The sequence below is a fragment of the Mycotypha africana genome (assembly GCF_025528875.1).
Source record: "Mycotypha africana strain NRRL 2978 chromosome Unknown BDF20scaffold_21, whole genome shotgun sequence".
Lineage (NCBI taxonomy): Eukaryota > Fungi > Mucoromycota > Mucoromycetes > Mucorales > Mycotyphaceae > Mycotypha > Mycotypha africana.
In genome coordinates, this window is record NW_026515745.1 from 38,494 (window position 1) to 64,697 (window position 26,204).

A 26,204-nucleotide genomic window follows, 5' to 3' on the forward strand; every position below is an offset into this window, starting at 1 on the left:
TTTTTTTTTAAAAAAAAAGAATATTGGATATACAAAATAAACTAGAAATCGTTATCTCTTTTTTTTTTTTTTTTTTTTTCTTTTTAAACTGTGTATCTGTCTGTCTGCCTCGTCCTTTTTTCTTTTGTTTTCTTCTCTCTTTTCTAGTTATCTGCAGCCAAGTGTTGCTTGAGCGCATCCATGGCTTCTTGGATTTTGGAAGATAACAAATGATGGTTGTTGATCAAAGAGACCAACTCTGCATTATCCATTTCCAAGAGCATACCGGTGATTTTACCAGCATATTCCGGTTCTTGTGCATTGATAAGAGGATACAATCGTTCACCAAGGGATTGCTTTTGATCTTCAGGAGATAATTGATTCAAATCATTCAAGGTTAAAGATTCAAGTTGATTTTCAAGACCTTCCGTGTGGGTGTCATTTGCAGGTGAAGCAGAGGTAGTAGCAGTAGCAGCAGCAGCAGCAGCAGAAGCATCAGCGCTTTCCCCATTATTATAAGGTCTACTGTTATTTTGCTGATGGTAATTGTTGTTGTTGCTGTAGTTGTTGTTATAACGACGAGATCCACGAGGCGGTCTATTATGGGATGGATGCATCATGGGGTAACGAGGGTGTTGCATCATGGGTTGAGGGATGAAACCTCGATGAGGAGGCATAGGAGCACCATAATACATGGATGGATGATGTTGAGAAGGATGACCCATGCCCATCATGGATTGTTGTTGTTGTTGTTGTTGTTGGTGATAACCACGTCTATTGGCCATTTGTGCTTCTAATTGGGATCGTCTCACATCCTTACGTTGAGCCAAAGCAACATAGATAGGCTTTGATCCCAACATACGACCGTTCATTTCAGCGATAGCTTGTGTGGCCTCCTCAGGGGAGGAGAAGCAAACAAAGCCGAATCCACGACTGACGCCTCTGTTATTGTCTGCTGCATTGTCACTGCTGGTCGTGCTGCTATTTCCTTCCTCGTTCTGATCTTCGCCGCCATTGTTGTTATTAATACTACGCATGACTTTAGCGGATGTGATATGACCGAAAGCAGCAAAGGCTTCACGTAATTGTTCATCATCAATGGATTCTTCCAAGTTTTTGACGTAAAGATTGACACCCTGGTATTTGTTTAATTTGTCCATTTTGGCTTGTTCATATTGACGGCGTAATTCTTCTTCGCGTTCGTTTTTCTTTTGAGCACGAGAGACATAAAGGGGTTGTCCATGACAAAGAGTGGCATTGAGTTCATCTACAGCTTTCGCGGCATCGTCATGTTGTTCGAAATTGACAAAACCAAAGCCACGAGAGCGACCTTCTTCATCTCGAGTAACCACAGCGGAAGTGATAGGACCAAAGGAAGCAAAAAGAGAGCGTAATTCTTCTTCATCCACTTCAGGGGAAAGATTCTTGATGTAAAGGTTGGTGAAATTGGAACGGATTTCTTCAAGACGGGATTGTCGTTCTTTTCTAGAGATATGATGACCTACGAAACTATATCGTTGGATGGCCAATGTCTCTTTTCAATCAGTAACACACCACAATGGTTTTACAAGCCTAATCCATCCACGTCAAATAGTGTCTGCTTTTTTTATTTTTAATTTTTTTCCCGACCTCGTCCTCCCATTTGAATTGTTTCAAAATATAAAAAAAAAAGAAGGAAAAACTTACACTTTTCTGTCATTCAAAAGCATACCGTTGACATTCTTGATAGCATCTTCAGCAGCTTCTTCTGTTTCATAGTGCACAAAGCCGTAACCCTTGGAATATCCTTGATGGTCTTGAGCAATCTTGCAAGATAAGATATTACCAAAAGCTGAAAATGTGTCGTGAAGTGCTTTGTTATCAATAGAAGGGTCTAAATTTTTGATAAAGATATTTCCATTTCCGGTTCTGCGAAGAGCAGGGTCACGTTGAGACCACATAATACGACAAGGGCGACCAAGGATAGCAGTATAATTGAGTGCTTCAAGAGCGCGCTCAGCTATCATGAAAAAAAAAGAGGGGATCATCATCCAATCGTCAATATCAAGACGTGTCTTCCAGACATAGAACACAGTTTTGTATGTTTACCATCCCCCATTGTATGGAAATTGACATAAGCATAGCCTAAAGACTTTTTAGTGATGGCGTCTCTGCAAACACGAATACTAGAGACCGGACCAATCATATTGAACAACTTGAACAGGACGGATTCTGATACATTAGGGTCAAGTTCGCCTACGTACAAGGAAGCAGATAAGCCAGGATTGTTGTTAATGTCGGATAAAGAGGAAGAGGTAGAGATAGATTCTTGTTGAGAGGGAGGCGTGGTAGGAGTAGGAGCAGCGATTGCTTCGATAATAGGTTCAGTTACAGGAACAGCCATCTTTTTGTATAAGAATAATTTCAGAGGCAGGTAGGCAGGTAGGGGTATGAGTCAAGCGAAAAAGTAAATACTCTTATATAAGTGTGGATGAGTCTTTTTATTGATTTGCAATACGTGAAATGTATCTTATTCTTTGAAAATGAAACAAAAAGAATTAAGAAAAAATCACGAATGAGAAAGAGGAAATAGTTTTTAAGGAAGAAGGGCTGATCACTTGTAATTTGTCAAGATCAAGTGAAGATGCTTTCCTTTTCGTAAATCGTCTTTATATTTCTGAAAAAAAGATAAATTTGAAAATAAAAAAGAAAAGAAGAAATATCCCAAAACCGCAAACTTTTCTTTCTGCAATTAAGCTTTTTTCCCTGTATTTTCAAAAAAAAAACAGGAAGGCTTTTCTTTTTTCAAAATGTGGGGCTTAAATCAAATATTCAAACTGCTACAGAAAGCTCAATGCATAGTAGACTTTTGCCCACTGTATGACACGGCTTTTTTTTTTTTTTTTGAGTGGTAATTGTTATCAGTACGACATGAATGATAGACTTTATTCCAATGTTCTTTACCATGTTTATCTAAGCAGGTCTCTCATTGAATAAACAGAAAACGAGGCTAATATTTAGCTGCTGATCTCATTGTGCCCTTCATTTAGATTTCCAATTTTTTTTTTTTTTTTTTTTTTTTGCACCTTTTCTAAATAAAGAAACTGGTTAAAATGATATGCCCAAACCCAAAGCCGAAAATGGATGGCTTTCTTTTTTCGGCAAACAAGCAAAATAAAAAGGGATTCGTTACTGCAAGTCCTCTTTCTTTTTTCTTTTCTCTCTTCTATTTAAGTACTTTCTTTCCTCTATTCTATATCCATTAAGACATGAACAACGAAGAATCAACACTCAAGGTGGCGAATCATGTATTGGCTTCCATTCTCAATGATTTGTCTTTTCTAAAAGATAACAATTTCCTGTCCCATCAAACCTACAATGAAGTGCTAGCTGTTTTACCAAAGAGGATATCTCCTCAACAAACAGATCACTTTCAACAGCGACAAAAAGCCAGCACGTTGGAAGCGAGACCTCCTTTGCCTATTCGAAAATCTACATCTACTACTACTACCAAAAGCGTATCTTCCCCACAGACTTCCATGCCAGTACCACAATTACCAACGAGACGCAGCACGGTCGCCATGTCTATTCCTAACAACCATAACAGAGATTCAATGGTTACAACAGCTGCTGCTGCAAATTCTGCTCATCATCATGTCGGTCAACCATTGGCACATACCACAGCAGGGACTCCAGTAACTGCAGAACCTAAAGAACACCAAGCAACCTCTTTGCCATCTCCAGCTCCACCTGCTTATACTCAGAGCCCTGTGGGAGTGAGTGATACAAATGAGTCCTTGGCAACCGCAGAAGCTTTATATAACTACCAAGGAGAAGACCCAGCCACCGATTTATCATTCAATCAAGGCGATGTCATTGAAGTCATTGAATATGGTAAGCGGTCTATATCAGATGAGATGGATTCTACTACTGCATTGCTGTATGAGGATCAGCATTAACGCTACTCTTTTTTCTATCTTGAAAAGTGAATGATGACTGGTGGAAAGGAAGACTACATGGAAAGACGGGCATCTTTCCTCAAAATCATGTCAAAAAATTACCGTAAAGTATATTCTTCGTTACACATCCCCAATAATGAAGTGTATACATCTCGTTTGATGTAACATTGGAAGCAGGAGTGGAGACATATCATTTACACTGATAAAACTAAAATTAATTGTATTTTTAGACCTCCCATTAAAGCAAAGCGTCCAGTTATACCAACAACGAATAGTAGCTTCTCACCTCCTTTATATCATCAACAAAATCATCAGCAGCAACAACCACATGAGATGAATGAAAAGAATACCCCAACACCATTCCCTTCAGGCTCTTATTATAGTCAACCTCCACCCTCAAATGCTATCTATACGCCACCACCTGCTTATCCACCATCACAAGCTTATAGCCAACCACCACCACCAGCAGCAGGGCCTGTGGTGGTGAATCATGTGGTTGGGCCCTCGTCAACACCAGCGGAAGGGGAAGAGCAACAAGATAAAGTAGCCAACATTGCCAAAAAGTTTGGTGGTAGAGTTGCCACTGCTGCCACTTGGGGTTTCGGTGCAACACGTAAGTGAACTGTATCATTTTGTTCTGAAACCATCTCCATGCCTTTTACTCACTGCCTTTTCTTTTTTTGCAGTCGGAAGTCAAGCTGCAAATGCCATCTTTTAAACTAACGATAGCTTTTTTTTTTTTGAGGAAAGATGGCCATATCCTAAAAGAGAGTAAATCACCTAGATATCCATTGACTTTGACGAAATGACTTGTATTAGTATATACTCTGTAAAGCGCAAAATGAAAAACGGAACAAATGGTCACTTCTACATGAATGTTTGTACTATCCAAATGGAAAGAAAAAGATGATTGGCTGAAATCATGATCCACTTTCCTTCTTTTTTTTTTCTAGCACACCCTCTATTTTATTTAAAAATTTTATTGAATTGCCCAAAAGACTTTTTACATAAAAGTTCCTGATCATGGCTGTTGAGCAAGGTAAAAAATGTCTTCAACAACTAATTTAAACATTCAAACATCCTTCCTATCTCTTTTTCCAACCTGAACAAGCTGCACTAAGAATGACGTCTACACCTCTCAATCCTCATCGCAAATGACATGTAATGTGGTAGATGGACAATGGTCCATGTTCATCTCCAAGTTTAGAATGAATAATCATTGTTTGTTTTCTTTCAACACATCAGAGATGGATAGATAGGAAGGATTTTATTATCGGAATGTGCAAAAAGACTTTCTTTTGAAAGAAACCAAAGGCTCACTTTTTCCATTATTCTTTGACTCTTGTTAAAGGTAATCGTGTCGTCTATGACCACACCACACTTTTGGCTTTAGCGGGTAGTCCTATTTCTAGGGCACCTCCTGTCAAGATGGCTTTCGTTCCTGGTGTCACTCGAACTCCTAACCAATGTGACATTGTGATGGCCTTCCGTAAGTCTCAGGATAAAAAGAAGCAGAAGGAACAGAAAAAGAAGACCTGTAAGTAATCAATGGGGCTGAGGGCGAGGCGAAAGGGGCCCAATTCAAAGCGAATACCACGTCTTTATTTCTAACATGTCTTATTTTTCTAGTCAATCCTTTCGACTTGCTTGCTGATGACGAGTAAAACCATTCCTTAAATCACTCTCGACTCTATACACATTCATATAATATGATCACCCTTCATATCGTGTTACTGTCTGTAGATATCAAGTGGTGCTTGTTCAAATAAATGAGCCTGCTTGCATGATGGAATTTTTCTCTCTAAGCGTATCGATCCTAAGGGTTCTACCATGGGAATAAATGGTTCGAAAAGCAAAAAAGGCTCCCTGTGGACGCACCTACCCTCAGCCAGATAAAATAGCTGAGGGGAGGGCGGGGCCAGGGTCATGAGGAGAACAAGCTATCGAGCGATATAAATTACGTTTGATGCTTGATAGGAGTACAGAATTTTATTTACAACGGATATGAGATGAACATGGAGATGAAAGAATAAAAATGAGTACAATGAGGAAATTAGTGATGAGGGGTAGGAGAGTTAGTAATATGCTCTCTGATAAAATCACAGACAGTGTTCACGGATAAGCGATATTGAGGTGTATCTGGCAATGTCGTAGTCATGAACCCATGCACAGTGCCTTGAACACGCATGCCTACCACTTCGACACCCGCCTTCAACAACTTGGAAGCATAGGCTTCACCTTCATCACGCAAAATATCGCATTCGGCTGTCAACACCAAAGCAGGCGGCAATCCCTTCAATTCCTCCAAGGTGGCCAAAAGAGGTGTCGCATAACGATCATTTAATTCGAGAGCAGGCTTGGGCAAATAAGCGCCAACACAAAGCTTTGCTTCTTCTAAGGAGAGATAACAATCGCCTGCACCATAGAGTTCATAAGAGTGAAAATCTTTCGTGTCAGCCGCCACAGCAGGATACATGAGAATTTGCGCCTTGATGACGTTCTCCAAATGTCGGTCTTTGGCCATCATGGACACAACCGCAGCCATATTGCCGCCTGCTGAATCACCAGCAATCACAATTTGGTCAGGGTTGACGCGGATGGTTTTGCCATGCTCATGTAACCAGCATAATGCAGCATACGCTTGCTCGTTAGCAATTGGAAATTGAACTTCAGGACTCAACGAATACTCTACCAACATGACGGCTGCATGTGTCTTGATAGCCAACTATGTTAGAAGAAATAAATTCATAAGATGAATATGTCTTTCTTATCAATGACACATACTCTAAGATTTCATTGTCCTACTTACTTCAGTAGCTATTTTAGCATGCGTTTTGGCACTACCTAATACCCATCCACCACCATGACTTTTAGAGCAAAATAAAAATTCGAGTGTATTAGAGAAACAAAATTTTTTTTTGTGTGATGTTCCACATAAATAATGCGCAGACATCTCCCTTACATTACTAAAACTTACCAGAAGAGAATAACAGGCAAGACTTCATCTTCAGTGCGTTTAGGTCTAAACACAGTGGTGCCAATCTTTAATTTCTTGGGTCCACCCACGACTTCTTGCTTGGTACGAATGGTTTCTGGTATGGGATATTGCTCAGCGAATTGATCTGAAAATAAGCGGAGGTCAGTAATCATCTTGTATTGACCTTCAGGTGTCGCTACTTGAGGTCCAGCTTTCGAGTAGGCAGCAGCCAATTGTTCCATATGTTCATGACATAATTTTTGATAAATAGGATGAATAGGATGCTCGTTGGTATTGGGAACAGTAGCAGGTGTGGCCATTTTTTCGCTATGTAAATACAGAACCAAGCTTGTCGCGTATCAAAAAACGGAAAAAGGAGAAAGGTTAAAAGAATGGGCTTTTTGGAAGAAAAAAAAAAAAATCCCGTATTTTATATAATGGCATGGTAACTCCAGGAACTTCTGGTTACAACTCCGTTACCAGAATGTTCGGTCAGTTTCAAAACAGGAAGAATTAGAAAAAATGAAACAAAAAAAAAAGCAAAGCCAACAGAGTACTTTGAATTTACTGCCTAGGAATGACCGTGTTACGGGGATTAAAGTAGAGACTGGATAAAACGGATGTCGTCAGGAATAGTTGATCTTCCTTGGTGGCTCAAATGTACTAACAATGTACCAACTGCCAACCCGATTTAAGAAATGTATCAGAAAGTTGTTTATTTGAAAATAATATAGCTTGAATAATGGTTACCTGCCAACCCAATTTAAGAAATGGATCAGAAAGATGAAGATTCTCAAAAAGGGGCAGCAGACAAGAGCATTAACTACGTGAAGCGGGATTAGAATAATTAAAAAAAAAGATAAATAAAAAAAATTAAAGGCAAAATGAAATAACGCATCATCCGGAAAGGAAAGGACCGAGATATTTAGTATGATGATGTATTAGAAAAAGCAGTAATGACAGAAAATGAAGAATTAAACTTGTCACCTTTCTAAAAATGGAAAAGCGTTTCTTATGTAAGGTTTATTTGCCTGCATTCTGTATATGTTTGTTCTCTTTTCGTTCGTTTTTCCCAGATGTGCTATGGTTTTGATCTATCTACATCTCCTTAGCATAAATAACCTGTTATCAAGTAAATTATACTGAACGAGAGAAAGCATGGTAACAATTTTGTAAACTGCTTCCTCATGAAAGGAAACAGCGCATCAAATAGAGATTTAAAAAAAGCCCCTCCCATTTTGGACTCCTCCCAGACGTCAAGTAATGATCGCGCACTATTTCAATAGATCTGGGCGAGCTTGACATATTTTATACCGAAATAAAGCTAAGCGAAAAAGGGCTTCAATCGACGAGGTGTTTGATGAGATAACAAGTACAATACTCGTGTATGTAGAGTCAGGTAGAACACGCTTTCTATTAGGGTCTGTCTGTATTGATTCTGATAGAGATTATGTACAACGTATATGATTCTATCAAACCGTACGTACTAACATGCAAAACATTTAAACCTGAACAATAAGGTCAAAAGTCTTACAAGTGTAGATATCTTGTAATGGATAGTTGTACGCCTTGTAAGTCATCAAGGGAGAACTGCAGCAGCAGATTGGATAATTCAAACATTGCGGTTGTCATTGGTCTCAGTGACCTCCATGAATGATTGTAAGCATTATGAGCACTAAAGCACCCATTTGCTACAATAAAACGAAATACCTAGTTATTTACTTACTTTAGCAATCATTTGCTACCAAATGGCCAATCATCGTCCTTAAAAGCAACTACTGTTGTATTTTTTCAAACGGGACAAAACCACTTACCAGCCGCACTGTACTTTTGCAGACTTCCCATACTTGGCTGACTGAACACAGACTTGTACAACTCGAATGGGTAATGACGAGCCTTTAACAACTGAATGGCCTGTCCATTTATGCGTGCCTGCTCACGTGGACTATGAAAAAGGGAGCGAACAGCGTACAGCATTTAAGCTTGCTAATGATGAATACTTTAAAAGGTAATCCTGCTTTAATTGAAAATTCACTACTCTTCCTCCCTAAATCATATTCGTATCTCTCTTTAATTCAACTATTCGATATTCATACTTTTCGACAACAAAGTCCTTTATTCTCACTTTTATTCGGCAAAGCTTATCACCAACATTCCTTATTAGCTAAATACAGACAGGAGGACGCATTGCTAAAACTCATCAGAAACAGATCAAGTCCACAATGCCAATTCTTATACACAATGACCAAAAGCTGAGTACAAACACGATCACTGAAGCAGAAGCAACCATGACCACCCGGCTATTGCAACCCTCAGCTATGGCAGAGAATAGGATTCAACCTCGTGCTTATTCTAGTATAACCTCATCCAGGCCATCCTCTTTATTACAACCGCAGGAGAGAAGCACAGAACGAGAAGAATCCATCATCGCAACAACAAGAGCAGCAAGGCCTGAAAAAGTCCTATCTGTCTGGTATTGGACAAGTAAATCGTATTTCTGGTCATTGACAGCTTTGATTACGTTATTGCTGGTTTTTACAGCCTTGGAATATCTCTTACTAAAGTACAATATACCACCTTTGAGTCCGTAAGTAGCTTTTTCTATTTTTGTTTCAGATAAAACTAACTAGTGAATAACGAAGATGGCTACGTTTTTTAGTGAAGAAAGAAAAGAACTTAAATTTCCAACAAATCTGGAAGATCTTCGAAAATTGAATGCCATTCTATTTGTTTACATGGATAAGAACTACTTTAATGTCTACAGTACTTTTGTCATTACATATATATAGTAAGTTATCAATGGTCAAATGATGGCTACTTGTGCCCTATTTTGAGTGATCTTTTTTTTTTTTTTTTTTTTTTTTTTTTTTTTTTTTTAACTCTTTTATTTGTTTTATAAAAGCCTTCAAAGTTTTTCTATACCTGGCTCCATGTGGCTTTCCATTCTCGGAGGAACGCTATTCAACTTTTGGCTTACGTTAATCACAGTATCTATGGTAAAGAAAAAGGATGCAATACTCATAATGATACATTCTCACCTTTTCTTGAATACAGTGTTCCGCTATAGGCGCTGGCTTTGCCTATCTCATTTCTGGCAGTCTAGGTTCCATAGCTGTTATTCATTTATTAGGTGATCGGCTTAAAAGATGGAAAAAGGAACTTTTGCATCATCGGCAGCATATGCTCAACTACATGATTGTGCTGCGAATTTCACCCTTTCCACCCAACTGGACAGTTAATTTGGGCTCACCTCACTTAGACGTGCCTTTTAAAGCTTTCTTTTGGGGCACCTTTCTAGGTGTGGCTCCACCGTCCTTTATTCATGTGCAAGCAGGTGCTGCCTTGGAGAGACTATCGGCTTCTGACAAATTGCAGCTGTTGACGCCCATCAATGTACTCTGTTTACTCGCAGTAGCCATTGCTGCCTTGGTACCTGTGTTTGTCAAAAGAAAATTTGATCGACAGCAACAGCAACAGAGCAGTGTCAACGCTCCTAACACCACTGCTGCTGCTACTACTACTTCTTCTACAGCGACTTCTGTCAGTGCGATCGTCTGAGTCGATTTAAAATATACCCTTTATCGTTAGAGCCTTCACACTCTCATCCACTTCTCATATCCAAATCACAAACGTTCTATTCCGTCCCTTCTATATCCCATTTTTCTATATACTCGCATTCGCCTTTGTAATATTTGATATATTACTGTATAACTTTTCCATTTCAAATTATTCATGCTTTTGATTCTATTTATTTCTTATCTGACAGCACTAGAATTTCTGCACCCATCTTTGAATGTTACAGGTTCAAACTTATTGTCAACGCCATTTGCTTCGCCAACCTGTTTTTTTCCACAATAATAAACATTTTTCTCAGACAACGTTCTTTTCAAAAATGGGAATCTATTCGGTTTATTTGCTCATTGATTCTCTTGTAGAATGTTATATCCATAATTTTGCGAAAACAATGAAAAAATGCATAGTTGTCTAAATCTCATTGGCACGTTGTTTTGAGCATAAATTTGCCCAACTCGTTGTATTTTTTTCTGTGCCTAATTCAACCACTTTCTCTCCAGCGTGTGTTTGTGCGTGTGTGTGTGGAAAATACAGTGAGATTAAGAATAATGAAGTTGCGTCAACTTCCTTATATTATAGCTGCTGTCGGTCTTGTTCAAGCGAGCAATAGCAATGATGCTTCCACCGTCATCAAAGGGGTCGATCCTGCCAGTAACTTTTGAAAAAAGAAAAAAGAACCAAGTTCCGGAATGCGTTGTCATTAACATTCTTTCAACGGTTGATGCATAGATTATGCTCTCTATCAACCTAATAATGACGGAACATGGACTTGCTTCGATGGTTCAAAGACCATTGCCAAGTCAGCCATCAATGATGACTACTGTGATTGCCCTGACGGATCCGATGAGCCAGGTACGTCAAGCCTATGCTACAGCTTCTACTACACACGATCCACCTGTCCTCACTTTCAAACACACCGCTTCTTCTTCCGATGTTCCACACAATCCATTCTGTTATTGTAGGCACTTCGGCTTGTCCAAATGCTATGTTTTATTGTGCCAATAAGGGCCATATACCTGCTTACATCAAATCGTATGCTGTGAATGACGGTGTCTGCGACGAGGCATGTTGCGACGGTTCCGACGAAGACGGCACACGGACGACCTGTCCTGACCGCTGTCAAGAGATCGGGGAAGCGTATCGTCATGCTCAAGCTAGTCTTGAAGCATCTGTTCAAGCAGGGCTTCTCGCCAAACAACAATTGATTGATGAAGCGCAACAGCAAATAGCTACTTGGCAAGAAGAAAAGCTTAAATTGGAGGATCAAATCATCTTGAAAAAATCCACCTTGTTGAAACTGCAGCGCGATTTGCAAAAGCTGGAAAAGAACAATAAAGCATCTCGACAAAATCATGTCAATACCAACCGCGTGGAAATCGATACTCTGAAGCATGATGTGACAATTTTGAAAAAGGAGTTAACTTTCCTCAATACAGTCCTAAGTGAGATGAAGAGAAATCATAATCATAATTATCATGATTTGGCTGTGAAGGAAGCTATTACAAAATACGAGACATTTGCCTCTCGCTTTCCCGATATCGTGTCAGAAATTGAAGAGCATTTAGCGGAAATTGGAGACGAGTCCATGCATGCTGAAGTGGACGAAGACATTGACGTGGACGACGACGAGGATGACGAGGATGAGAATGAAGATGCATTTGAAAAGGCGTCAGAGGCCGTACAACAAGATAAGTCTGATTTAGAGAACCACGAAGGTAAAGTACAAACTGGAAGAACAAAGTAAAGAATGAACTTGGACAGAACGCTTATGTTGTTTTTTTTTTTTTTTCGTTTTTGGCACTGAATAGGTAAGCATGACAACTCCTTCACTTCCATTTCTTCATCTTCTATCCTCCATTATGTATTTGAGAAATTGGATCCTGTACTTCCATCGATTTTGAAGAGCAACATCAAGAATTGGTTATTATCCAAAAACTTGTTGGTACCAGATGAGCCAACATCACCCTTTTCAAATACCCTACTCAACACGAAGGAAGCAGGTTCGAATCAGTTCTTTTGAAGTTTCACATACTTTTACACCACACATTTCAATTTTTTACCTCGATTTTTCCCTTTTCTGATTTATATGAGTGGGAAGCAATGTGTCACCGCAATATCGACTTACAGCTATTTGATTTTATTTTTCAGCCGTAGAAAATGCACAAGAAGCAGTTAACAAAGCCAAAGAAGAGGTGGCTCAATTGAATAAAGAGCTGGGCATAATGAAAGAGAATATCGAAAAGGATTATGGTACAGATGGTGAATGGTTAAAGTTGAAAGATATTTGTATTGAAAAAGACGAAGGAGAGTAAGTAATTCAAACATCTCATACAACAATCAAGCACACTTGATCCGTACAGTCTAACACCAAAACGTACGTGCTGTTTCCGAGTAGATATACCTACTCTTTATGTTTCCTTGGTGACGCTTATCAAAAGAGCAACAAAGATAGCAGCCGCACCTTTTTAGGGTAAAGAAGCTTTTTCGTAATACTCTTCTCCGTTAAAACAGAACAACTGAACTTCTTTACTGTGATTCAATAGAAAATTTGAAAAGTTCGATGGCGGTGAAGGTGCAGATAAATATAAAGTCCATCACCATGACCAAGGCACACGTTGTTGGAATGGTCCTCTAAGAAGCGTTAGAGCTACCATAGAATGTGGTATGCAAAATGAAATTTTGGAGGTGACAGAACCTCAAAAATGCGAATACCATTACCGTTTAAAGTCACCAGCAGTTTGTCAATCATTGGTGTCAGTTGCTGCTGAGGCAGCCAAGGCTGCTTCCAAGGAAGATACTGCATCCAAGATAGCAGAAGAAATCAAAGAAGCTCATCTTGACCTCAACAATAATAAAAAGCCTGTTCATGAAGAGTTGTAAAACAGAAAACAGACAGAACAACAAGAATACATAGTATGTAGACTATGTCTATTGTAATAAACAATCCTCGTTTTGCTCTTTTTTTTAAAAAAAATAAAATAAATTCTGGATATACTATGGAAGTGCATATCGCACAACGAACAAAACGACTGTGCAGAGTTAACTATCGTTCAATTTTATCATTTTACGTACATTGTACATAGAATTCGGTTGGGTAAAAGACAAGATAGGATATCAATTAAATGTATTAGAGATGTGTATACAAAATTAAAAGAAAAAAAGATGGTTCCTATGTTTATGCCCACTTTCCAAGCACAGACATGAGAGCAGCCCCTATATACATGGATAAAAAGCTGCATATTTTACGGAACGTACTAGCATGATGAAATGCTGTATTATGGCTCATTTCCATACTCATCAAAGACACATACGCGTTATACAACAAGATGCCGGCTGACAAAGAGTCCAAGATGGCTGCAGCCAGAACAGCAGAATAAGAATTAGGATTGAACGAAGCATGAATACCAATACCGATGGCAGTGCCGATGGGGGTCATAAGGGTATATAAAAAGCCCAAAGCAACAGGTTTGTACAACTTCTTGTAGGGTATTTCATTTAATCGTGTACCAAGAGCAATTCCTTCGAAGAACTACGTGAAATTATGAAACAAAGGGTAAGTTGCCTAAGCATGGGCCTACTCAAACCTGTATTTGCATTCGTACCTGATGAAACACGAGCGCAATCAGTAAAGTGGTGAACTGTTCATTTCTAACATTAGATAAAGTAATACCAATAATAATGGAATGCATAATAATGCCAAGCTCCAAAATATAGGTTCCGATATGTTTGTAGGCGTCTTCACTCTGGAAGATGATCCCATGGGTATGTCCGTGATCGTCCCCAATATGGTGGTGTGAATGATGATGATGATGCTGGTCACGATCATGCTCGAGGTCCCTTGCTTCAGCAGTTGTTGTAATGGAATTGTCTTTTATAACTGTTGGTTTTTCCGCTGCTGTTGTTTGTTGGTGAGCAGGAGATTGAGTAGCGGTATGTTGGTCATCTTTTAGCTTTTCAGATACAAGGGCCGCATCAGCTGTCATTTGCTTTTGGAAGCCTAACTCTGCGTCTCTGATTTGACGCTCTTGGCTTCGTTTTTGAAGTTTATTGACGTGTGTCACAGAGACAATCTCGAGTAACTGAAGAGCAAAAGAGGCAATCATACAAAACACACCACCGAAAGCACCATAGGATAGCCATCCGTCAGTAAGACATGGGCTATGAAAGTTTTCCATGGCTTCGGGAAGCATATGCACAAATGCAGTGGCTAGAATGACACCAGTACCGACTATGACCCAGGATTTGATAAATTGAATTGTTAAAATAAAGAGCTGGTGCTGATCCCCCATTTAACAATTTTCAACCATGGACCCTCCTTTTTCACGCTGATATATTTGTACTTACAGAATTTCCCTACAGTTAATATCCATTCACGGATATCACCTTGCTTATAAGGGCTGATACGATGCAAGATTATAGGAAAAAAGGTACCAATAGTAGTTGTACCAAACAAAATAAAGATGGCGCCAATACGAAGGCCCAAATGATAGTCCTCTACAGACATAGCAGCACAATCATGATCTGAATAAAGGATTGTATGAAATCAAAGATGAGATCATTCCGGAACGCGAGAAAAGGAGACACTATTCTACGGTTAAGAATTTGTTTACCTTCATCCGCCGCACCGTGTACATGTTGAGCTTTGACTTGATATAGAAGTAATAGAAAACAAAAGATGCCGAGTATGTATTGTTGCTTCATCATGGTCTTGAATCGCCGAATTCTGTCTTTTTAGTACTATAGAAGGGCGATCAAAGAAAAATTCCACCAAAGATCGAGAATGTGTGGGTGGATAGGATAGTGTTCGAAGAAGATGCGTAAAGCTCAATGGTTGCAAAGTGCACGGTTATAAATGTTTTGGTGAAGGGAAAAAAAAAAAACAAAAAAGAAAATAAAACGGGATTGAGTTTGAGAATGCGTATCTTTATAACAAATGTTCGGTAAACAGTTATGGAATGAACCAAGCAAAGATATAAAGGGATTTTGTTCTAAAGCTTAAGTTGAAACTTGAAACAAGACGAAATGAACAACAAGGTTGTTGATTTATTGATCACGTAACCGACAAGGTACTCCAAATGTCAAAAATTTGTGAATTGTGTGTTACATTTTACTTTCAAACATTCAGAAAAGAAGAACAAACCAATGATGCTCAAAAATTTCTTCTATGTGCCTTTGTTGTAGAGTCACAGCATGGTTACATAAATATGACATGAAGAGCCCCGCAGAGGTAAGATTAAGCTTGCATAAAATAGATTTCCAAATTTTAAAACAAAATTACATGTATTCAACCAGTAAATAGAACCTTTATTTATTGCTGTTTGTTTCGCTATATATTTCTTCTTTGGAAAACAATAGTAATTGGGACATAGAGCGTAGTGTACGCTTTACGTCGGAAAACTGCTTTGGGTGGGATGAAATCTTTTGAGACTTTTGACGTGATATTATAGTGAATAGCTATTTGAGAATCTACAAATCATTCCTAAAGGTTACGTTCATCGCAACAAAAATTTTGTTACAGAGTACAAAGAAGTTCAGGAGAGCACAACATGAGCTCTTTAAGAATTCATATCATCATATTCCAGTTAGAAACGTAACATTTCTATTGTAGGACAATACATAACTGATGAAGTGGCGTAGAGTTTTACGATAAGAAGCCCCTTTAGATGAACGATAGACAGACTTACAGATCCTTTTTAATTGGTGATATGAATAGAGAAAACTTATATTCATGTTGATAACATTCCAAAGTAGTAAACTAACGCACAGGTATTCTCCCTAAAAGATGAAATGGCCCATTTCTCGGCTTCAAGCCTTACCACCGCGCTATAAACCAAGGGAAAAACCGCAAAAAAAAAAAAAGGTACGAATGATTAAAAAAGTTATGTATTCTCATTAGAGAGTCATATTCAACTACGCTTAGATACTATGAGTTCTTTGTATTGTAAAGGGGTATACAGTCAAAATAAGTGCTGAGCATTTGAATGACAACCTTATTTCTGTGTTGGTAGACCAGAACTGTCACTTCCATCATCGGCATGAGCAGTCAGTCGAGTTAACTTTTCCTAGTAGGATGTTGTTCTTTTGTTTCTTCTTCATTATCTTCTACTAGATCCTCATCGTAGTCTACCATATCCATTTCTTCCTCATCACCTATTTCTTCTTCTTCTTCCTCTTCGACAGCAGTTACTTCTTCCACTTCGTCATCGTCCAATTCAGTGATCTTTTCGAGCTCATTCATATAATCATCTACAACATCCTTGAGCCGCTTATTCGTAATCTTACTAGTATCTACAGGGGAAACAGTAGCTCTGTTATTACCAGCATCGGTATGACTATTACGACTTGCATCACTCTTCACATCATGTCCGTGAACAGCTCGGCTCATTTCCGCAAGTGCTTGTCTAGCAGCTTCTTCAACTGTATCTGAACTGATACTATCATTCTCCCCTCCTATCTCTTCTTGTTGTGCTTGTTGTAATAATAAGCTTTTTTTAGCCGTCGTAGACTCTTGCTTCCCATAATTATCTTTCGCCGTGGTTGTTGACTTTTCCTTCTCTGCATTGATCAGTTTATCTAGCCCATCTGTAATATCATCCACCAAAGATTCTGCAGATCCTCGCTCTAGAAGATCAAGGTACTTCTTACGCACTGATTTACGCAACCGAGTAAAGACACATTGGTAATAAAAGCCGGCATCTTTCGTCGGTTCTTGTTTTAGGTACAGCGGATTGTTCTTGAAAGATACAAAGTCAGGATCTGCCAAATCACAGACCTGATAGACATTGGTTGCACCAGGCTTACTCACGCCTGTGAAGATGTAGTCTTGCTTACCGGGAATTCTATGTAAAGTAATATGAGCGACCCATTCGAATGGTTATCAAAAATAAACAAACAAACAAACAAACATAGAACGAAAATTACAACGGTGTCGAGTTTTCTATTTGTTTGGCTACTGCTTGTGGTGTGGTCAATGCTGTAAGGTTTGGTGCATTTTTACGAAGGGTCAGTACTCTTTTTGGATTATCATTTAAATTTGGATGATAATATCTTCTTATATCAATTAATTGATAACTGTTCAAGAAAAAAAAAAAAATTATGAAAGAATGGATGATATGTTGGTTTTATAAGATATCATCTGAGAAGGTGAGAAGACTTTTTTCTTACATGTGGTATGTTACGTCCTTTCTGGGATCTACACCATATTTAATCCAACATTCTCTCCAAGGACCATTTGAAAATGTATAAGCATGATGTACCAGGATACTATATAACGTAAATAGTATTGCCGTCAGTTCACGCGTTTCTTTGGGATTATTAAAAAAAGCAATTGTGAGATAACTACTGTGAAATCTTATCTCCAGGAAACTGTAGTTCACATTTGATAGCAAATCTTGTCCATACAGGTCTTTTCTCAAATAATTCTTTCACTTTATCACAAACGGCTTTATCTTCATCCTTTTCGAATGGTTTCAGGCTATAGAGTGATTGAGTAGGTACAGTTTCTTCATGATATTGGATACTGGTAATCTGCTGAGAATTCATCTGTTTACGGTTAATCAGTTTGACTTTGTACTATAGTTGTCGGTAAGATAAATCGGTAAGGAACAATTCAATGAATAAGGGAAACTCAACAACAAAGCTTACGGTGCCGTCGGGTTGTTTAACCCTCACTCTTATTACTGGCGCACTTTGGCGATACCTAATTTTTTTTTTTGGAGTACCTATCAATACTCTAGTCTCCTTTTGCATAAATTATACATTCATCGTTTCTCTTACCCATAACCGAAGGGCGTATCTAGCGATGAAAAAATAGGTGGAGGTATGATACGCAGGTTGTTCATATCATCATCATCAGTTGGGACTTCATATTTCATGATGGATTCGACATCACCGCGTAATAAGGCTCCTTTTAATTGACGTATCTTATCTGTCTTGTGAACCAGGTACTGGAAATCTGCCATAGCTATTCTTGTTGTTTACCAAGTTAAATATGATTGCTCGCTAATTCTCAAAAATTCTGTAACTATACAACAAGTTAAATACCTCTAAATCGTACAGTCTTGAATATCTTGCCCATAATTTCTACTTTGTATCCATCATGGTCTTCTTTTACTACTTCACCAGTATTGCGGTCCCTTTTCACTCGCCTAGTTACTTTGACCAATAATTTCGCACAAGCTACGGTGTCACTATTGATGGGATGAGAAAATGGATCTCCCCGTCGATAGCTTAGCTGGACCCGACGATTATTTGAGAGAGCATCACTTAATGCCCTTTCACCCCCTAATGTTGCGATGGCTTTATTGATCCGTTTTACACAGCCTGGATATTCGACTGAAAGGTATTGTTTATCAGGTATCGGTAAAATGGGCGCACTATGGTCATCGTCCATCACTTCTTGTTTTTGAACAGTTGTATTAGACATTGCGCTTATTCAAGCAAATTCATTCCAAGTTGGAAAACGATAGATTGATATAAAATGTATAGATCTGAGCGAAAGGAAGAGCAAGGCAATTATTTGAATATCATTCCTTAATCACTCACTCCACTTCAAAAATCTGCAGCTCAGTTTTTCTCTGCTTTTTTTTTTTTGTTTGTCGCGAAAACATTTTTTTTTGTTTTTAATTATCTTTACCCTTTTTTTTCCATACCTTGTTATTTCTCTGTTTTATCGATCACGCTTTGCTCAAAGATGGATGAGCATATTAAAGGTGATGAAAACTCTAAAAAAAGTAATAGTAGCGAAGAAAACTCCACGATGTCTGTAATTTCTTCTGTTGCTTTATCGCCTACGCAACTCCAACCACCTCAACATTTTAACTTTCCTTTTATACCGTCGAAATATGATCAAGAAAAAGACGATGAAACAGATGAGCTCTTCAAATATTGTTTTGTCACCGGCAGTGATAAAGAATTTAACGAAATAGTAGAGACGAGGTATGGAACTCTTCCAGAAGATAAAGACCCGGTTTATTATGAGGATAACAATCACTACGGAAACTATAACAACGGTGACTTCCAATACTATGGTGATGAGATGAATGACAATTACTATCACACAACACGCAAGTGGACACCACCCATAACAACAGTACCTCCATCATCGCCATACGGGCCACCCGTCTCCACACCCAGCCCAACCAGTTATGGTCAATCGTATAAATTGAAAGAGACAGAAATCAAAATTCAAGAATTAAAAGAGAAAATTCGCAAGATGGAAGAAGCACAGCAATTATCCATTAAACAACAACAACTACAGCAGCAACAGCAGCAACAGCAGCAGCAGCAGCAGCAGCAGCGACAACAGCAACAGCTTCCTGCAGAAAATGGAGAAACTAAAGTATCCACAGTTACAGATGGAGAAGAACAACAACAACAGCAACAACAACAACAGCAAGTGATCCAACAATTGACTACTGAGAAACAGAATTTAGAAAATGAAAGAGTGATTTTAAAGAAAGAAAAAAAAGCAGTAGAAGGGGTGCCAGTTTCAGCAGCAAACGAATCAATGGATAATAGTCAACAACAGCAACAGAAGAGAAGTGTCGTCCTTATTGAAAGTGATAGTGAAGGTGAAAAAATGGAAGTAGATACTCCAGTTTCTGTCGCATCTCCTGCGATGGACGGTATAGATGCATCTACTTTCAATACCTCTTCTCCTCCTTCTTCCTCTCTTTCCAACACGACAACGGTTCCTATGAGCATACATAATGATATTTTTGCGGATCGTGAAGTGCAGGCAGAGATTGAAGCAATGAGCAAAAGAGTATCAAAGGAGGCCTTGGGGTTCGATCAATATACTCCTTTGACTGCCAAAGGAGATTTGACATCAGCTAACATCTCTAATTCCGCAGAAAGCAAAGAAGCTTTGACATCCACTGGAGTCTCTAAACCCGCAAGGAAAAGACAACGAAAGCCACGAATGCGCCTTACGCCTCCCGTTTTCCCAAGTCCTCCATCAAGTTCTAAACCTCCTGATTATAACGTAGGTTTGAGAAAATGTCGAGTAGAAACAGAAAACAGATATTTAACTTTTCTTTCCCTTTTCTTTGATAGTTAAAACGAAGAATACAACCCACTCTCATTCATCCTTATCCTTCCAATAATGCTACAACTAAAGCTGATATTAAAGATCTACGTTTGGATGAAAAGAAAGAGATTATTTCAAACATCGAAAAGGAAACACAAACAGCGCTAGCGTGGGAGAACAGTAATAACAATGTTGAAAAAGAAGTCGAAGAGGGAAAAATAAATAGCATAGATACCAGCGTAGTAGACAGCAGTGGTAGCATCGGTGCACCCTTACTCCAAGAAAGCGAAATTGACTGTGAAGATGTATCAACGAATGTGTCATCAGCTACAGACATAGTTATGGAAGACATTCATCACAATGATACTAGCACCTGTTCTTTGGATAGTCTGACTCCGCTTGAGGAAGGGGAGAAAGAGAAGAATGATAGCGTTACGGACGTAGCTGCCGAGTCCCCTACAATGGCAAAATCAACTGAAGCTGTGCCGTTTTGCTGCGATGAAGACGATGTTGAATATCTTGTTATTGAATCTTCTTCGGAAGATGAAGATGATGAAGAGCTACTTAATGAGACATCCACACAAATTATTGGATTAAAAGAATCTATTCGTACTCTTACGACTTATGTGGAGACATTGAAAAAAGAAATGGCAACTTTAGAAGACGAGGAACAGAAGAGGAAGGTGGATTTATTGGGTTTGAAAGCAAGATTATCTTTTATGCAGAATGCTACTGTATTGGAAGCTGGAGAACTAAAGCAGCCTAGGTATCAGCATCAACAGCAACAGCTACGTCCGCCGCAGATTCGACGTTCAACGTCTAGTATACCTGATAATAACCAAAATAAGAAGAAGAGGAAAACGGGAGGGGATGCGGATAGGATAGTACCAAGTGCTTTGGATGAGAATTATGCTCAAGATAAGCTTACCAGTACAAAGCGTCAGCATCATCCATCTCCTAAAGCGGCCTATTATCTATATCGTCAGCCAGTGAGCAACTCAAATGATCGCTATAATGATATTTATCCAGCTCGTAGTCCTTTCTCTAATTTCCGGCATCATCATCAGCAGCAGCAGCAACAGCATCCTAATCGATACCCACAACAATTACCATATTTTGAGCGGCAAATTCCTTCAAATCATCACCCTAACATGCGAAAACAGCAACGTCATGAAAAGGCCGCTGCAAGGCCATCACCCACTGTAAACAATTTGGACGATTCGACGGCTATACCCATCATTCCTACAAGTACCTCTACGACGAATACCATCTCGTTGTCGGAACGTTTAAAAACATTAATTGCTGTTCCTTCGACAAGCACAACAACAACACCAACGATGAAAGCGACAACAATACAACAGCAGTCGAACCCTCAGTATCAACAATCTGATAAAACAGCTATTAGCAATACTTTGCTTCAAGTAGAACAAGAAATTCGTCAGGCGGTTGCCGCATTTGAAGACAGAAGTGCTACTGCAGATAGCAACAGTACCAAGAATAATTCACAAATAGTGCCAGATGTTCAAAGAATTTTTAAAGTGGATGATTATACAGCAACAATAAGTACCTGTCTGGGTGCAAATAAGGTATAGCAAAAGGCTATGCTGAACTTACCTGTAAACTGATTTACCAACTTTTAATTTTTCCGTCACTTTGCTTATAGAGTTTCATTGAAAATAGTTGGTGTTATGGTACCAACACCATCTGTTCCAATCCTTCTGTAGAGTCTCTTTTTCAGAATTTCAAACATCCAATCATTTTCTTTAGTCCTCTCTTCCGTATGCTCAAATTCACGTCGCAACCCTTTCATGCGTTGAACAAGCGTTGTACCGAACCTTTGGATACACTTTATCGTACAATTGGAAATTATATTCCAAGCAACTTTGACATGACTGCTTTATTCATGAGTCGATATTTGCTGAATGTAACCATCCGATACCAGCAGTTAAACGAAACCTACCAACTTTTGTGTGCATTGACACAGGATTATTCACAATTCGAATACCTTGCGGCTTTAAAATTGGAACTAGCCATTTATGCCGATCCAGCCAAACTTGATCCTTTGAAACAGCATGCAGAGATTATTCAACAGGTGTACGAAGAAGGCATGGCATCGTTCCCCTTTTCGGTTGATATTTTTTGGCAATGGCTACTGTACAAACGGAATGACAAAAAGGAGATGATGGAATGGGTGAGGCAGTATCTAATTACCATGATGGAGCAAAAAGGAGACGACAAAGCTTTCGGTAAGTGCACGTTGTTAATATAGATGGGTTCTGAGAAAAAGGGGTATAATACTTTTTGTTTATCTTTTTATACTTTAGTTTCCCGTTCTACGACTGAATTGTTAACCCGCTTAGTCTGTGTGGGATATCAAACAGAAGTTATTCAGTTATTGACAAATGGGAAATCGAATAACATCAGCACAACACGTATTGAGATACTACCCTTAGAGACTACCTTTCTCATAGAGGATGAAGATAAATACCATCTGTGGATGGTCATTCATTATTTCCAAGTTATGAAAGATGTTCCTTATGTGGTTTGCGAGTCTTGGATAGACTATCTGATTACTGACGGAAAACCTTATCAACCCAAATCATTGTTCGTTGTCAATTGGGACAGGACTTTTTCTATTGAAGGAGGGATGAACCTTGAAAAACCGACTTTTCTAGGCTGTATCAACATCCTCTTCTCCATGTTGTCCTATTATGGAAGATTAGCTATTCGTAACAGCAATGACAAGAAGTATCTCTTTATTGCCGTACTTAAATCATTTTTGATGTTTTTAATTTCGGCTAAATTGAGAAACAAATCCCATGCTGGTACGAAGAAGCTATTATTGTCCTTGAAGAAGTCGATACAGCTTGTAAATGAATCTTTAGACGCGCCAGAAATTGTAGAAGTGGGCTTTGATCTAAAACTACGCGATTTGATAGCAGAAGCTATCACCAAAAACACCAACTCTTCGATGTTGGCAACGCATCAGGGCAATACAGCTATTGTTCAGTTTGTCTTTCATGAAATGAACAAGATTCTATCCAAAAACAAAGCATTCACATTCGCTCATCAAATAGCCAGCTTGTACGCACAACAAATAAATTTCCAGTTTGACAGCGATACCCTATACGATGGTCTACCATCGTCCTTATTCCAATCCAAGCAACTACTCTTACTTGTATACATACTTTATTTGCCCATGTCGAAGATCACGGCAGCTCAATTAATGGAATACAATGACACCGAGTCAAACAACTATTTAAAGATTACGAATGAATACTTAATGAGTGATCTGAATGCAGTGGATAGCAAAATGGATTTGAATGAAAGGAAACAAAGAGTGTTACTAACTGCTCAAAATGCATATCAGGCATACAAGAGACATTTAGGCATCTTTTCATCAAATACATCACCTATGTCTTCGTCAAAACAGATGATAGTGAATCAGTTGATTACTGAACACAAGCAGTACTTATTCATGTGGATCAATTTATTCATATTGAAAAAGGTTTGTCATGTGTTAAAAGTAGATCTGAATTCAGAAGGAAGAGGAGGGGGACGCGGTGGCAATAGTAGCAGCATACGTGATAGTGAAAAGTTGTTGGAAGAAGTCAAATCGATTTATAATATAGCCAAGGAAACTGTTGTGGCAAAGATTTTGTCTACCACAGCTAACACTTCTGCTAATAATGTTACTGTTGCTTCTTCAACAAATACGACAACTAAATTGATAGAACAAGATTCAACAACAGTCGCAGCAGCAGCACCTGCAGAGTGTATCAAGTATATTGTCTTGGAAAAATACGTACATGATTTATTCAAATTCACGGAATAAATTTTCTGTTCTTCCCTTTTATTTATTCAAATCATTTATACAATATATCCGCGCATTTTAATAAACTAAGGATTTAAAGAATGACAGTTTCTATTTTTGATACATGTTGTATAATAAGGCGGGGAATATTTGATTTTCTTGCTGATAACAGATGAGTATTAATTCAAAGACGCTTTAGTATGCTCTAATCAAAAGCAATCCAGTATCCTAATATACATGCTTATTTTTTTGATGAAGCAATTCTACCATCACGTTCATGCAACTCATTCTCTAATTTGCAAGCATGTCTATAGCCACTCGGTTCGTTCTGATCTTTTAAGGTTGGATTCGGAATAGTGTTTTCCATGCTACCTAGTGATGTATATCTATCAGATCAGAAAAAAATAAAGTGGTATCAGTTCCCGTTACAGTCGAAAGCGGCAAACGAGTAATTCATCTTTACCCTTCATCATATAGGGAACAATAGGGTATACGTAACTGGAATATGAAATCCCAGATATTTTTATAACTCCAATCAATAATAGGATGTACTCGCATGAAGTCAGGCCATCCTTTGTCCGTTTGATCGAAATGTGTCAAGTGTTCTATAAAGAAGAGTTTACTGTCAGTGGAGCACGTCCTTTTTTTCATAGCTCTCGATATTCATCAACTTACGAGCATAAGGATCCGTTCTACGAATGCCTACAAATATTGCTTCTGTGGGGTGTTTCGATCCATCTAAATATTGCTGCAATGCATTCTTCATTGGCCCTGGTATATAAACACATTCCAGTTTATATCGCTGTATACACACTTTAACAAACGCATCGACATGAGGAAATGGATTTGGATAGGTGACAAACACTGTACGGATTCGCTGTCCATTATCACGATGTAAATTTAACTTTGATACCACGGCTGCTACTAAATGTAATAACACTGTGCAATCCTTGCCTCCATTAAATGATAATGCTACAGTATTAAATCTAAAGCGATAAAGGATTTTTTGTAACTTGTCATTAATTTTTGAAACAGTGCTTATCCCTGTTTTTGCGTTCTATGTGTGCCTATCTCTTACCCATAATTTGTATATGCTTCTTCTATCACTTTCAAGGCGGTCTTGACATCTCTGCCTAAAATATCATCTCTTTCAGATAGTTCATAAACAGTCTTTTCAATATATTTGAAGTCGTAAGGTTGTGTGGTCTCTAAATGAGGATCGACATTGACCGTGGTGCTACCCTGATGAAGTGAAGCGATTGGTAGATTCGAGGTAACTTTTGTCATTGGCATAAAATTGAGATGTAACGGATGTCAATGAGTAAGCCTTTGGGAAGGGAAGATGCAGGAGAAGGATATATTGCAGTAGAAGATATAGGTCGAACAAAAGGGGGAATTATTTGATTCACTGCATTTTTAGGTCAATTTGAGCATTTGATTTTCTTCCGGTTTCAGGCAGCTGTGTTCGTTGTCCCACACACTATGCCTCTCTCCGTATGACGTGGTGATTTTACAGTTGTTGCTGAGTAAACAAAAATCCGGTTCTTGGGAAAGCGCCACACCGATTCATGACAGAACTTTTTATGAATAGGAGAAGTCAGACAATTTAATCCAGAAAGAGAAGGTTTGTGCTTTTGCATTTTACGTTGGAAAATAGGGAAAAAATGCACTTTTTGGATTAAACCTTGACTTTTTCTATATTAAAGTTGATCCTCCCACATCTTCCTTTTTATTTCCACTGCAGAAGGCATATGCTGTAAAGCCTTCTGGTCCAAAGAGCACTGAATATTTTGCACTGATGAGCTTGGCTCTGAAATAGTACCAAAGATCACTTTATAACTCTCATTATGCACGGTTTTAAATGAAGTATTTTTAAAATCGATTGGCCACGAC

The 26,204-nt window shown here is 38.6% G+C and overlaps 10 protein-coding genes across 10 annotated transcripts; 5 read left to right on the forward strand and 5 right to left on the reverse strand.

Moving 5' to 3' along the window:
* Positions 1–155: 155 nt before the first annotated feature.
* Positions 156–2,242, reverse strand: BDF20DRAFT_804757 (uncharacterized protein; the record flags this gene model as incomplete). Its single annotated transcript, XM_053076478.1, has 4 exons — positions 156–931; positions 1,013–1,488; positions 1,666–1,978; positions 2,068–2,242. Coding segments are annotated over 4 exons (1,740 nt in total), but the record flags the coding sequence as incomplete, so codon positions are not given.
* An 849-nt stretch (positions 2,243–3,091) lies between these two features.
* Positions 3,092–4,750, forward strand: BDF20DRAFT_349866 (uncharacterized protein). Its single transcript, XM_053075253.1, has 4 exons — positions 3,092–3,852; positions 3,945–4,020; positions 4,148–4,530; positions 4,604–4,750. Exons 1-4 carry the CDS (start codon positions 3,228–3,230, stop codon positions 4,633–4,635), a joined length of 1,116 nt encoding a protein of 371 aa, XP_052930567.1. The 5' UTR covers positions 3,092–3,227; the 3' UTR covers positions 4,636–4,750.
* Positions 4,751–5,267: 517 nt separating this feature from the next.
* Positions 5,268–5,581, forward strand: BDF20DRAFT_830432 (uncharacterized protein; the record flags this gene model as incomplete). Its single annotated transcript, XM_053078385.1, has 2 exons — positions 5,268–5,454; positions 5,547–5,581. Coding segments are annotated over 2 exons (222 nt in total), but the record flags the coding sequence as incomplete, so codon positions are not given.
* Positions 5,582–6,069: 488 nt separating this feature from the next.
* Positions 6,070–7,052, reverse strand: BDF20DRAFT_805057 (Alpha/beta hydrolase fold-3; the record flags this gene model as incomplete). The annotated part of the gene is made up of 3 exons (XM_053076486.1): positions 6,070–6,642; positions 6,727–6,784; positions 6,895–7,052. Coding segments are annotated over 3 exons (789 nt in total), but the record flags the coding sequence as incomplete, so codon positions are not given.
* Positions 7,053–8,878: 1,826 nt separating this feature from the next.
* Positions 8,879–10,792, forward strand: BDF20DRAFT_903226 (snare associated Golgi protein-domain-containing protein). The gene is made up of 4 exons (XM_053082914.1): positions 8,879–9,481; positions 9,554–9,682; positions 9,797–9,890; positions 9,949–10,792. The coding sequence occupies exons 1-4, from the start codon at positions 9,117–9,119 to the stop codon at positions 10,450–10,452; spliced, it is 1,092 nt and encodes a 363-aa protein (XP_052930570.1). The 5' UTR covers positions 8,879–9,116; the 3' UTR covers positions 10,453–10,792.
* BDF20DRAFT_903230 (glucosidase II beta subunit-like-domain-containing protein) lies at positions 10,793–13,489 on the forward strand. Its single transcript, XM_053082915.1, has 7 exons — positions 10,793–11,118; positions 11,197–11,319; positions 11,430–12,182; positions 12,276–12,467; positions 12,616–12,775; positions 12,863–12,937; positions 13,011–13,489. The coding sequence occupies exons 1-7, from the start codon at positions 11,016–11,018 to the stop codon at positions 13,345–13,347; spliced, it is 1,743 nt and encodes a 580-aa protein (XP_052930571.1). The 5' UTR covers positions 10,793–11,015; the 3' UTR covers positions 13,348–13,489.
* A 153-nt stretch (positions 13,490–13,642) lies between these two features.
* Positions 13,643–15,168, reverse strand: BDF20DRAFT_918022 (Zinc/iron permease; the record flags this gene model as incomplete). The annotated part of the gene is made up of 4 exons (XM_053084636.1): positions 13,643–13,996; positions 14,070–14,695; positions 14,812–14,988; positions 15,078–15,168. The coding sequence occupies 4 exons, from the start codon at positions 15,166–15,168 to the stop codon at positions 13,643–13,645; spliced, it is 1,248 nt and encodes a 415-aa protein (XP_052930572.1).
* Positions 15,169–16,519: 1,351 nt separating this feature from the next.
* On the reverse strand, positions 16,520–18,892 carry BDF20DRAFT_840592 (RNA polymerase III transcription factor IIIC subunit-domain-containing protein; the record flags this gene model as incomplete). The annotated part of the gene is made up of 7 exons (XM_053079408.1): positions 16,520–17,306; positions 17,389–17,538; positions 17,632–17,730; positions 17,810–18,039; positions 18,112–18,166; positions 18,244–18,430; positions 18,511–18,892. 7 exons carry the CDS (start codon positions 18,890–18,892, stop codon positions 16,520–16,522), a joined length of 1,890 nt encoding a protein of 629 aa, XP_052930573.1.
* A 173-nt stretch (positions 18,893–19,065) lies between these two features.
* Positions 19,066–24,781, forward strand: BDF20DRAFT_350931 (uncharacterized protein). Its single transcript, XM_053075257.1, has 4 exons — positions 19,066–20,452; positions 20,524–22,083; positions 22,161–22,743; positions 22,822–24,781. Exons 1-4 carry the CDS (start codon positions 19,160–19,162, stop codon positions 24,330–24,332), a joined length of 4,947 nt encoding a protein of 1,648 aa, XP_052930574.1. The 5' UTR covers positions 19,066–19,159; the 3' UTR covers positions 24,333–24,781.
* On the reverse strand, positions 24,443–25,577 carry BDF20DRAFT_350763 (uncharacterized protein). The gene is made up of 4 exons (XM_053075256.1): positions 25,390–25,577; positions 24,987–25,283; positions 24,775–24,916; positions 24,443–24,697 (listed from the first exon to the last, which is right to left on the reverse strand). Exons 1-4 carry the CDS (start codon positions 25,391–25,393, stop codon positions 24,553–24,555), a joined length of 588 nt encoding a protein of 195 aa, XP_052930575.1. The 5' UTR covers positions 25,394–25,577; the 3' UTR covers positions 24,443–24,552.
* Positions 25,578–26,204: the final 627 nt, after the last annotated feature.